At 36.5% G+C, this 12405-nt stretch overlaps 1 protein-coding gene across 8 annotated transcripts in view; it reads left to right on the top strand.

Moving 5' to 3' along the window:
* The window catches only part of LOC105493024 (NME/NM23 family member 7), a 208637-nt gene that overhangs the window by 63744 nt on the left and 132488 nt on the right, over nt 1–12405 (top strand). For all 8 annotated transcript variants that reach the window (XR_011610935.1, XM_071075327.1, XM_011760446.2 and 5 more), the window contains one exon: nt 8181–8286. Coding sequence is in view for 7 of the 8 variants with exons in the window: in XM_071075327.1 (XP_070931428.1) it covers nt 8181–8286 (106 nt within the window). In the remaining variant the exon portion in view is untranslated. The remainder of the gene's footprint in view (nt 1–8180; nt 8287–12405) is intronic.

The following is a 12405-nucleotide window of genomic DNA, read 5'->3' as shown; positions in this document are numbered from 1 at the left end:
TTGACCACATCTTAGTAGTAGACATTTATTGTAAATGTGGTATTGTTTGTATAGTTAAATTACCAATCATATTTTAAAGCATTATAAAAATAATCAACATAACTAATTAATGAAGGAAATAATTGAGGTTGAACTGAAAGTCACTACCATGTTTACTGATATTTCCTGCCTATTTCACCCTATTACCACCTTATGGCATCCATTTCTTTTTTGTTTCTACTAGATCATTTAATAAATTTGAGCACAAATATACTTGTCAGATTTTAGTTATATCTTGTAGTGGAGCAACTTTTGCTAAGTTAGCTGCTGTCTTAGTCCATTTTGTGTTGCTATGAAGGAATACCTGAGGCTGGGTCGTTTATATAGGAAAAAGGTTTATTTGGCTCATAGTCCCAATGGCCAGGAAGTTCAAGATTGGGTATCTGCATCTCGTGAGGCTCTCAGGCAGCTTCCACTCATGATGGAAGGTAAAAGGGAGCCTGCATTTGCACAGATCACACGGTAAGAGAAGAAGCAAGCCACAGGCACAGGCATCAGGCTATTTTCAACAACCAGCTTTCAGTGGAACTAATAGAGGGAAAACTCGCTCACCTCGGAGGGAGGGCATTATTCTATTCATGGAATTTACCCCTACTATCCAAACCTCCCATTAGACCCCACCTCCAACGTTGGGGATGAAATTTCAACATGAGATTTGGAAGGAACAAACATCCAATCCAAAGCAGCTACCATTGCCATTTAACCTAAAGAAATGTCTTAAACATATTTGTTTATATTTTGTGCATTTAATTTTTTTAACCTCTTTCTGCTGTTAGTCCCTGAAATATCCATAATATTATTTGTAGGAACCCTTTAGGATATATATATATTTTTACCCTTGTCTTGGGAAGAGTGAGTGTTGTTGACATTATGTTAGGTAGCTCTAGGAATTAAGGAAAAATATTGTAACTGGAAAATAGAGCTTATTTGAAGAAGCAAAGACCATAGGTCTTAAAAAATTGAAAAACATCACAGCCCCAAACTTATGCAGCCCCAAACAGCTTCTTCTTTACCTTGAGTTCCTATTAGTTATTGTCTAATTTTTGATTCCATCTCTCCAGATTTTACCAAAACATAGACTTATATTCACTGTTTTCATTCCTCAGCTATCTTTGACTACTCATTTGTGAGCAATTGTTAAAATTTGGCATTATTTTTATCAGTCCTGAAAATATTGTCTTTGGAGACCATGATTTGTGTCTTACTAATTGGTTTTTCTTCCTTCACTTGTCCTTTCAGACGTTGGTATTTTGCAGGCTTCTCTTCTTGCTTTACTCCTTTTCTTGCTCTAATTTTCAGTTTCCTAGTCTGTAAAATAAGATCATGATTGAACCTGCATTGTAGTGGTCTTTGAGGATTAAATGAAATTATTTCAGTGCTTAGTATAGTACCTAGAACATACTATTTAATGAATGGATGTTATCTTTTATTATTAATATTTTACTTTCATGGTGCTCCCCAAACCTGTATCTGTAATTTGCACTGGATCTAATATTAATATACAAAAATCAATAGTAATCTTGATATACTTGAAATAACCAGTTAGAAAATGTAATTTTAGAAGAGATTTCCATTCACGTGGTCAAAAAAAAGTCTATGACACCTAGAATAAATTGAACAAAAGATGTGGGGGATCTTTATGGAGAAAATTATAAATATTTATTGTAGACAATAACAAAAGATATAAATAAATGAAGATATATGCCATGTTTATGAATGGGAAGAGTCAGTATCCTGAAGATAGCAGTTCTCTCCAAGTTGATCTATAAATTGTGTAATTTCATTCAAAATCTTAGAACAGATTTTCATGATGTTTAACAAACTTATGAAACAGCCAAGGGCCCAGAACAGTTAAGACAGTTTTGAAGAGGGAGAAAAAGATGTGGTGATAATAGGGTGAGACTTATTTTAAGGGATATCAAGCCTTTTCATAAATCTTTAGTAGGAAAAACTGTGGTATTAGCATGGGAGTAGGCAAGTATATCAGTGCAACAGTCTAGAGTGCTCAAGAGATGACCCACATATAATGAGAAGTTGGTGCCATTATAAATCAGTGGACAAGGGATAGATTGATTCGTCAATAAATTGTGTGAGATAATTTTATATGGAAAAATGTAAATTAACCTAAGTTTCTATCTAGGATTGTCCTTAGAGTTTCAGACTTACATAGAAACAATACATTTAAAACAGAACTGATTACAATTTTTTTTTTTTTTTTTTGAGACAGAGTTTCACTCTGTTGCCCAAGCTGGAATACAGTGGTTGGTGTGATAATAACTCTCTATAACTTTGAACTCATGGGCTCAAGCCATCCACTTGCCTCAGCCTCCCAAGTAGCTAGGACTGCAGGCATGTACCACCATGTCCAGCTAATTTTTTAATTTTTTGTGAAGATAGGGTCTTATTGTGTTGCCCAGTCTGGTCTCAAACTCCTGGCCTCAAGTGGTCCTTCTTCTTGACCTCCCAAAATGCTGGGATTACAGGCATAAGCCACCATGCTCAGCCTGTGCTGATTATAATTTACCGAAGTATTCCTTGTGTATTCAGTACATCTCTAGGAAAGAAATTTGGGAGCCAGTATTCTTTATTCTGCCCTCTTTATCCCCCTAATAGAATCCGCAAAAGATCTTGTAGGTTTTTCTAACATTTCTAAACATTTTCTTGAATTATTCCCCTTCTCTATTCCTACCATCACTCTTCTAGTTCTGACCTGGGCTGCTGCAAGAGTCCTGGAATATACTTTTCTACCTCAAATGTATCTTCCACGTAGGTTTCAGAACGAGTTATCTAAAAATATTAATCCATCCATCTCATGACTACTAAAGATATTTTAAAGTACTCCATTATTCCCAGAATCAAATTCAAGCTCCTTGACATAGTTTCCAAAGCATTTCAGTGATCTGTCTCCCAGCCCTCCTCCAGCCTTATATCCTGCCTCACCTTCTATTTACTGTGGGATTCTTGCTCTGTTGCTTTTACTCATTCTACCCCTCTGCGTTGAAATTCCAATTCTCCCTTTGCCCAGGTAATTTTTATTTGTCTTTTAACACTCAGCTCAGAGTTCTTTATATTATGCATACAAATTCTTTATCCAGATATATGATTTGCAAGTATTTTCTCATAGTATGTGGTTTGCATTTCATTCTCTTTAACAATATCTTCGTATGAGCAATTTTTACTTCTGATGAAGTCCAGTATCAGTTGTTCTTTAATGTATTATGCTTTAGGTGTTAAGTCTAAAGAACCGTTCCCACACCTAAGGTCACAAATATTTCATTCTTTATTTGATTCTAGAAGTTTTATAGTTTTAGTTTTTATACTTAATTCTATGATCCATTTTGAGTTAATTTTTATGTATGGTACAAGGTATGATCACAATTTGTTATTCTTTACATAGCTATACTTCCAGCATTATGCTAAAAATACTTTATTTCTTTAATTAATTGCTTTTGCACCTTTGTTGAAAATGTATTGAATATATATATATATATATATATATATATATATATATATATATATATTGCTGGGTCAATTTCAGCAGTTTGTTCTGTTCTATTCATCTATAAGCATACCTCAGAGATAATGTGGATTTGGTTCAGACCACCACCATGGAGTGAATATGGCTATATAGGGAGTCCCATGAATTTTTTGGTTTCCTGGTATATAAATGTTATGTTTATACTGTAGGCTACTAAGTGCAATAGCATTATGTCTAAAAAAAAACTATGAACATATCAATTAAAAATACTTCATTGCTGAAAAATGCATGCTAACAATCATCTGAGCCTTCAGCAAGTCATAATCTTTTTGCTGATCTTACTTTGATGTTGCCGTCTGCTGATTGATCAAGGTTGTGGTTGCCGAAGGTTGAGGTGGCTGTGTCTATTTCTTTTTTTTTTATTATTATTATACTTTAAGTTCTGGGATACGTGTGCAGAACGCACAGGTTTGTTACGTAGGTATACACTTGTCATGGTGGTTTGCTGCACACATCAACCCATCATCTACATTAGGTATTTCTCCCAATGCTATCCCTCCCTTAGCCCCCACCCCACAACATGCCCTGGTGTGTAACTCCTTGTGTTCTCATTGTTCAACTCCCACTTGTGAGTGAGAACATACAGTGTTTGGTTTTGTGTTCCTGTGTTAGTTTGCTGAGAATGATGGTTTCCAGCTTCATCTGTGTCCATGCAAAGGACATGAACTCATCCGTTTTTATGGCTGCATAGTATTCCATGGTATATATGTGCCACATTTTCTTAATTCAGTCTATCATTGATGGGCATTTGGCTTGGTTCCCTCCAAGTCTTTGCTATTGTGAATAGTGCTGAAATAAACATATGTGTGTATGTGTCTTTATAATAGAATGGTTTACAATCCTTTGGGTGTATATCCAGAAATGGGATTGCTGGGTCAAATGCTATTTCTGGTTCTAGATCTTTGAGGAATTACCACACTGTCTTCCACAAAGGTTGAACTAATTTACACTCCCACCAACAGTGTAAAAGCATTTCTATTTCTTCACATCCTCTCCAGCATCTGTTGTTTCCTGACTTTTTAATGATCGTCATTCTAACTGGCATGAGATGGTATCTCATTGTGGTTTTGATTTGCATTTCTCTAATGACCAGTGATGAGCTTTTTTCCTCATATGTTTGTTGGCTGCATAAATGTCTTCTTTTGAGAAGTGTCTGTTCATATACTTTGCCCACTTTTTGATGGGGCTGTTTGTTTTTTTCATGTAAATTTGTTTAAGTTCCTTGTAGATTCTGGATAGTAGCCCTTTGTCAGATGAATAGATAGCAAAAATTTTCTCCCAAATATAGGTTGCCTGTTCACTCTGATGATAATTTCTCTTTTGCTATGCAGAAGCTTTTTATTTTAATTGGATCCCATTTGTCAATTTTGGCTTTTGTTGCTGTTGCTTTTGTTGTTTTAGTCAAGAGGTTTTTGCCTATGCCTATATCCTGAATGGTATTGCTGAGGTTTTCTTCTAGAGTTTTTATGGTTTTAGGTCTTATGTTTACGTCTTTATCCATCTTGAGTTAATTTTTGGATAAGATGAAAGGAAGGGGTCCAGTTTCTGTTTTCTGCATATGGCTAGCCAGTTTTCTCAACACCATTTATTAAATAGGGAATCCTTTCACCATTGCTTGTTTGTGTCAGGTTTGTTAAAGATCAGATGGTTGGAGATGTGTGTCGTTACTTCTGAGGCCTCTGTTATGTTCCATTGATCTATACTGTTTTAATTTGGAACATTTACAGAAATGATATCCATTTTAAATTACTGTTACAAGTAAAAAGTTTTGGAGAAACTTTGAACTGACTACCATTTAGCCATACTTTTGTTATTATAATAAAATTATTAGTACAGATTAATTACAAATGTTTTAGTGAAATTACCAGGAAATCCTATCAGGGTGAAACTTTATGAAGAAGTACAACTCTATATTTTATAATTTGTTTAAAAAATTAAAAAATTATATACCTAAAGCTTTCAAATTGAGTCTGAATTTTTAGTTTTTTGTAAAGCTATAAATATTTATTCTTTCCTACTAGGGAATTTAGGAAAATGTAAAGGCACAAGGATAATAGCAAGAATCTTTGGAAGAACAGATTTTATGCAAAATATTTTAGCCCCTCAAATCCCAAAGGAACACAGATATTATTTTTGTGACTTTACTTGTTGTATAAAGACTTTGAATTAATTGCCACAACAATGACTTAGTAAAAGCGCTCTTATTCATGTTTCACTAAGAAGATGTATTTATGTAAAATCTTTATGTTTTATAAATAAATATTTATTCAGCATAGGTAAATATGGTACTTGAAAATCTGGGTACTTGGAAAGCTGTCATTTTTATTTTTAGAAATTGAGTGAGAAAAGGAATTAAAGGAAAGTTAAGACAAAAATAATTGGTCAGCTAATTGTTAAATAATTTGTTAAACTAGAGATAGAACAATTTAGCACTGCTTTTCACTTTGGAAAGACAGATAATAGAAAAAATACAGGGTTTTTGGAACTACAGTCACTTGGATTTGAATCCTGGCTTTGCCACTTGCTAACTTGTAAGGGCTTGTTACTTAAGCTTTCTGAGTCTTATTTTTCTCATTTATACACTGGATACATTTATTTTGTTTAGCACATGCAGAATTTATTAGCTGCTGAATTTCGGTCATTCCCAAACATTCATTGAGAAACTGCTAGTGAACAAGTAATGAAGATGAACTAAGCCCTGGCACTCTCCAACACATAGAGGTCAGCTAGATAGGAGAAAACCATCGAAGGAGACTGAGAAGGAGTAGCCAGTGAGGTAGGAAGAAAGGCAAGTAATGAAAACATTCCATAGTGTAGGATGTGACAAACTCTGTCAAATACTGTTTGGTAAGGTAAGGTGAGGGCTGAGAGTAATTAACCACTGGACTTAGCAACATGGAGGCAGTAAGGGATTTTAATGAGCAGCTTTGGTGGAATGAAAACCTAATTGGTTATGGGTTTAAAAGAGACTGTAGGAGAGGAAGCAAAAATGGAAAAGAAAGACATTTCTTTTGAGTTTTGTTGTGAAGGGAAGAGACCAATGGGAACTCTCAAAAGGGCATGTCCTTTCCAGTTTGCTACTCTGTCATGTTCTCTTGTCACACCACTTCTTCTTCATTCCTTCATTGATCATCTGCCAGGTCCCTGTAGGTATTTGAATTTTTATCTGTACTATAAAGGTTCTCTCGGACCATGCAATCAAAGCATCTGGTATAGGACTAAAAGGGGTAGTTGCTGTTGTTATTCATTAAAAATAATAATACATAATGGCAGCAATATGATAGAAAGGCACTTGATATCTTAGGAATAGAACACTTTTTATTCTAATGTCTTACCACTGGAAATGCTCAAGTATATACACTACTATTTGAATAATTCCTCATTGTCCTTGTGTTTAAAAAAATGCTCATCAATGTGGCATATTAACACATTCTATAATCTTTTCATTTTAAATTTAATGAAAAATAAATGCAGTTAACCCATAAACAACACAGGTTTGAACTGCACGGGTCTACTTATATGTGAATTTTTTTCAATGGAAGAATTGAAAATACAGTATTTTCAGGATGTGAAACTCGCATCTACATAGATTTGACTTTTCCTGTAAGCAGGTTCCACAGGGCTGACTGCGGACTTGAGCATGCATGGATTTGAGTACACACAGGGATTTGAGTACCAATCCCTTATATATACCAAGGGCTATTTGCATTGAGCCAGGCATTGTTTTAGGTGCTATGGGTCCTACAGAGCTATGCAACTTAGTTCCCGTTTTTTCAAATTTATAATTTGATGGAAGGCAAGTACCCAAATAACCATAACTTTGGGGGAGTAAAGGTTGCTGACAGGAGGCATCAGGAAATGCCTCCTAGTGGTAAGTGGTATTTGAGGTGGCTCTTTACACATTGGTAAGGTTCTTTGGAACTTGAGTCAGAGGGTTTTATAGGGAATAGTAGAAATAATAGCAGTGAAAGCTTAGGGGCAGAAAAGCATCTAAGTAATTAAAAGAACTGATTAGTATTACCATCTTTATGGCTAATTCAAATTGTTGGGTTGTCATTTTAGTGAACCACATCCACCGCGAATAACACAGCCTAAATCTGTTTATAAAACATGGATCATTTGATTTTATTTTATACTAGGCCTATAGTTAGTTTTAAGTAGCTGTAGTTCTCAGATTCCTGATACTAATCTCTCTTCCTATAAAATATCCTAGTTTTAAGTTTTATTTTACTTATTTTAATGAAAAATTTAAAATTAAATTTGTGTCTAATTAACTAATGCTTTGGGGAGAATAAGAACTTTATAATGGTATTTCCAATATTCAAAATTTATTAAGTCTTTGTCCACTATATTCCTGGAACAAAATGACGCATATTCTCATTGCTTTGATTGATAATTCTTTATATGCTCTTCCGGTTATAAGTCTTGAAACAGGGTTAATCTAATCACTGTGTCTTTGTAAAACTCATTTTTAGAAAATCTGAAACAAAAAATTTGTATGAAACTCTAAAAGTAATTGCATGATCCTCCTCCCCCACAGAAATATCTTGTAAGTTCCAGCTAAGAGATCACATTTGTCAAAATCATTTCTCTCTGTTTTTAGGAAATGGAGTTGTTTTTTCCTTCAAGTGGAGGTTGTGGGCCGGCAAACACTGCTAAATTTACCAATTGTACCTGTTGCATTGTTAAACCCCATGCTGTCAGTGAAGGTAAGTGCTATGCTGAGTACACTATATTCAATACATTTTTTTAATAGGAGAGCAATGTTTATTTTCTTGATGTACTTTATGTATAGAAATTTAAGTATACTTTTAGTATTTCCATTTTTTTTCTTTGAAGGCACTTGAATAAAGGTGACAAAATATAAGGGAAAATCTGTCTAAATCTCTATTTGTCTTTTTCTTTGTGCATTTTTAGGAGGTGTTCTTTGAGTTGCCGATCACGCTCAGGCTCAGTCATACTGTTGCAGGTCTTGGTTAATTAACTTTTAGTCTACCTCCTCTCTTTCCAATCACCAACTGTGATTCACTTAATTTACCTAATTAGCACTCCTTTTTTTTTTTCTTTTTTTTTTGAGACAGAGTCTCGTTCTGTTGTCAAAGCTGGAGTGCAGTGGCATGATATTGAGTTACTGAACCTAAGCCTCCCGAGTTGCTGGGACTACAGGCATACACCACCATAACGGGCTAAGTCTTCTATTTTTAGTAGAGACAAGGTTTCACCATGTTGGTAAGGCTGTTCTTGAACTCCTGACTTCAGATGATCCACACACCTTGGCTCCCAAAATGCTGGGATTACAGGCATGAGCCACTGTGCCCAGCCAATAGCACTCCTGTTGTACAAATTAAAACAACATCTGCCATACCTCCAATATACCCTTCCTGAGAAAGCTAGAGAAATTTCCTTCAGTTCTTTGTATCTGAAACAGTTCTTTGACATATGTATGTAAATACATGTTTGCATATATACATATGTATAGAGAGATAGTTTGCAAGTTCTTTTCTTATTTTTGTCTCAATTTCTTTATTTGATTTATTTTAGTCTGGTGTATATATTTTTGTTAAGTATCTCAAATCTTTTTGGAAGTAAGATGGTATATGGTTAAAAAGATCACCCTTAAAAAACTAAAATATACTAAATAATATACAAAAGTGAATGGATTTAAAAATTTTATGTCTTCTAAGTATCAAAGTAATCCATGTATGTAGTAGAAAAACTGGAAAATAAAAAACCATTAAAAGCGGAGTAAAAAATTACTGAATTCCCATCACCTGAAGATAGTCATAGTTAATATTTTGATGCATTTCCTCCAAATCCTTTTTTTCTGCATTTGTATGTGCATGTGTGTACACTGATACACATGAATGTAATGATTGAGATGTAGGTCTATGGGCTGTTGTTTAAATACAATTTTTGTGAGCATTTCTGGCTGCTAAGTCCTCATTAATATTTTAATAGATTATGTAATATTTAACAGCAATTGTATAAATGTAGTATGGTATTTGGATACTTAGGTTGTTTTCAATGTTTTCATATTAAAATTAAAACTTTGAAGAATATCTTTATACATAAATATTTGATGATATCTCTAATCTTTTCCTCTGGCCAGCTTCCTAGAAATAGAATTACTTGTTGGAGGGATATGAGCCTTAGAGATCTTGCTGCATAATTAATACTTCTTTAATTATTTAGGAAGTATTTTAGTATATTGTAAATCCTTAGGACCATAATTATAAGGAACTAACATGCAGCATGGGTAACACACACTTACGGAGAACTAAGAACTTGTTTTATGAATCTGGGTGCACCTGTATTGGGTGCATATAGATTTAGGATAGTTGAATCCTAAATTTTTAGGATTTAAGAATTGTTGAGGGGGATGGAGCAAGATGGCCGAATAGGAACAGCTCCAGTCTCCAGCTCCCAGTGCGAGCGACACAGAAGACGGGTGATTTCTGCATTTTCAACTGAGGTACTGGGATCATCTCACTAGGGAGTGCCAGACAATCGGTGCTGGTTAGATGCTGCAGCCCGACCAGCGAGAACTGAAGCAGGGCGAGGCATCGCCTCACCTGGGAAGTGCAAGGGGGAAGGGAATCCCTTTTCCTAGGCCGGGGAACTGAGACACACAACACCTGGAAAATCGGGTAACTCCTACCCCAATACTGCACTTCACCAAGGGTCTTAGCAAACGGCACACCAGGAGATTATATCCCACACCTGGCCAGGAGGGTCCCACGCCTGTGGAGCCTCCCTCATTGCTAGCACAGCAGTCTGCTACCTAAGGGCAAGGCAGCAGCAAGGCTGGGGGAGGGGCGCCCGCCATTGCTGAGGCTTAAGTAGGTAAACAAAGCCGCTGGGAAGCTCGAACTGGGTGGAGCCCACAGCAGCTCAAGGAGGCCTGCCTGTCTCTGTAGACTCCACCTCTGGGGACAGGGCACAGCTAAACAAACAAAAAAAAGCAGCAGAAATCTCTGCAGACGCAAACGACCCTGTCTGACAGCTTTGAAGAGAGCAGTGGATCTCCCAACATGGAAGTTGAGATCTGAGAATGGACAGACTGCCTGCTCAAGTGGGTCCCTGACCCCTGAGTAGCCTAACTGGGAGACATCCCCCACTAGGGGCACCTCACACGGCGGGGTACACCCCTGAGATGAAGCTTCCAAAGCAAGAATCAGACAGGTAGACTCGCTGTTCAGCAATATTCTATCTTCTGCAGCTTCTGCTGCTGATACCCAGGCAAACAGGGTCTGGAGTAGACCTCGAGCAATCTCCAACAGACCTACAGCTGAGGGTCCTGACTGTTAGAAGGAAAACTAACAAACAGGAAGGACACCCACACCAAAACCCCATCAGTACGTCACCATCATCAAAGACCAAAGGCAGATAAAACGACAAAGATGGGGAAAAAGCAGGGCAGAAATGCTGGAAATTAAAAAAATAAGAGCGCATCTCCCCCTCCAAAGGAACGCAGCTCATCGCCAGCAGCGGATCAAAGCTGGATGGAGAATGACTTTGACGAGTTGAGAAAAGACAGCTTCAGTCCATCAAACTTCTCAGAGCTAAAGAAGGAACTACATAACCAGCGCAAAGAAACTAAAAATCTTGAAAAAAGAATGGAAGAATGTATAACTAGAATAATCAATGCAGAGAAGGCCACAAACGAACTGACAGAAATAAAATCCATGACATGAGAAATATGTGACAAATGCACAAGCTTCAGTAACCGACTCGAACAACTGGAAGAAAGAGTATCAGCGATTGAGGATCAAATGAATGAAATGAAGCAAGAAGAGAAGTCTAAAGAAAAAAGAGGAAAAAAATGAACAAAGCCTTCAAGAAGTATGGGATTATGTGAAAAGACCAAATCTACGTCTGATTGGGGTGCCTGAAAGTGAAGGGGAAAATGGAACCAAGTTGGAAAACACTCTGCAGGATATCATCCAGGAGAACTTTCCCAACCTAGTAAGGCAAGCCAACATTCAAATTCAGGAAATACAGAGAACGCCACAAAGATACTCCTTGAGAAGAATAACTCCAAGACACATAATTGTCAGATTCACCAAAGTTGAAATGAACAAAAAAACTGTTAAAGGCAGCCAGAGAGAAAGGTCGGGTTACCCACAAAGGGAAGCCCATCAGACTAACAGCAGATCTCTCGGCAGAAACTCTATAAGCCAGAAGAGAGTGGGGGCCAATAGTCAACATTCTTAAAGAAAAGAATTTTCAACCCAGAATTTCATATCCAGCCAAACTAAGTTTCATAAGTGAAGGAGAAATAAAATCCTTTATAGATAAGCAAATGCTGAGAGATTTTGTCACCACCAGGCCTGCCTTACAAGAGACCCTGAAGGAAGCACTAAACATGGAAAGGAAAAACCAGTACCAGCCATTGCAAAAACATGCCAAAATGTAAAGACCATCGATGATAGGAAGAAACTGCATCAACTAACGAGGAAAATAACCAGTTAATATTATAATGACAGGATCAAGTTCACACATAACAATATTAACCTTAACTGTAAATGGACTAAATGGTCCAATTAAAAGACACAGACTGGTAAACTGGATAAAGAGTCAAGACCCATCAGTTTGCTGTATTCAGGAGACCCACCTCACATGCAGAGACACACATGGGCTCAAAATAAAGGGATGGAGGAAGATCTACCAAGCAAATGGAGAACAAAACAAAAGCAGGGGTTGCAATCCTAATCTCTGATCAAAGATCAAAGGAGACAAAGAAGGCCATTACATAATGGTAAAGGGATCAATTCAACAGGAAGAGCTAACTATCCTAAATATATATGCACCCAATACAGGAGCACCCA

Source organism: Macaca nemestrina, chromosome 1 (genome assembly GCF_043159975.1).
Source record: "Macaca nemestrina isolate mMacNem1 chromosome 1, mMacNem.hap1, whole genome shotgun sequence".
Taxonomy (NCBI): Eukaryota; Metazoa; Chordata; class Mammalia; order Primates; family Cercopithecidae; genus Macaca; species Macaca nemestrina.
The sequence above is the reverse complement of the archived record's forward strand: the minus strand, read 5'-3'. Positions and strand labels throughout refer to the sequence as shown.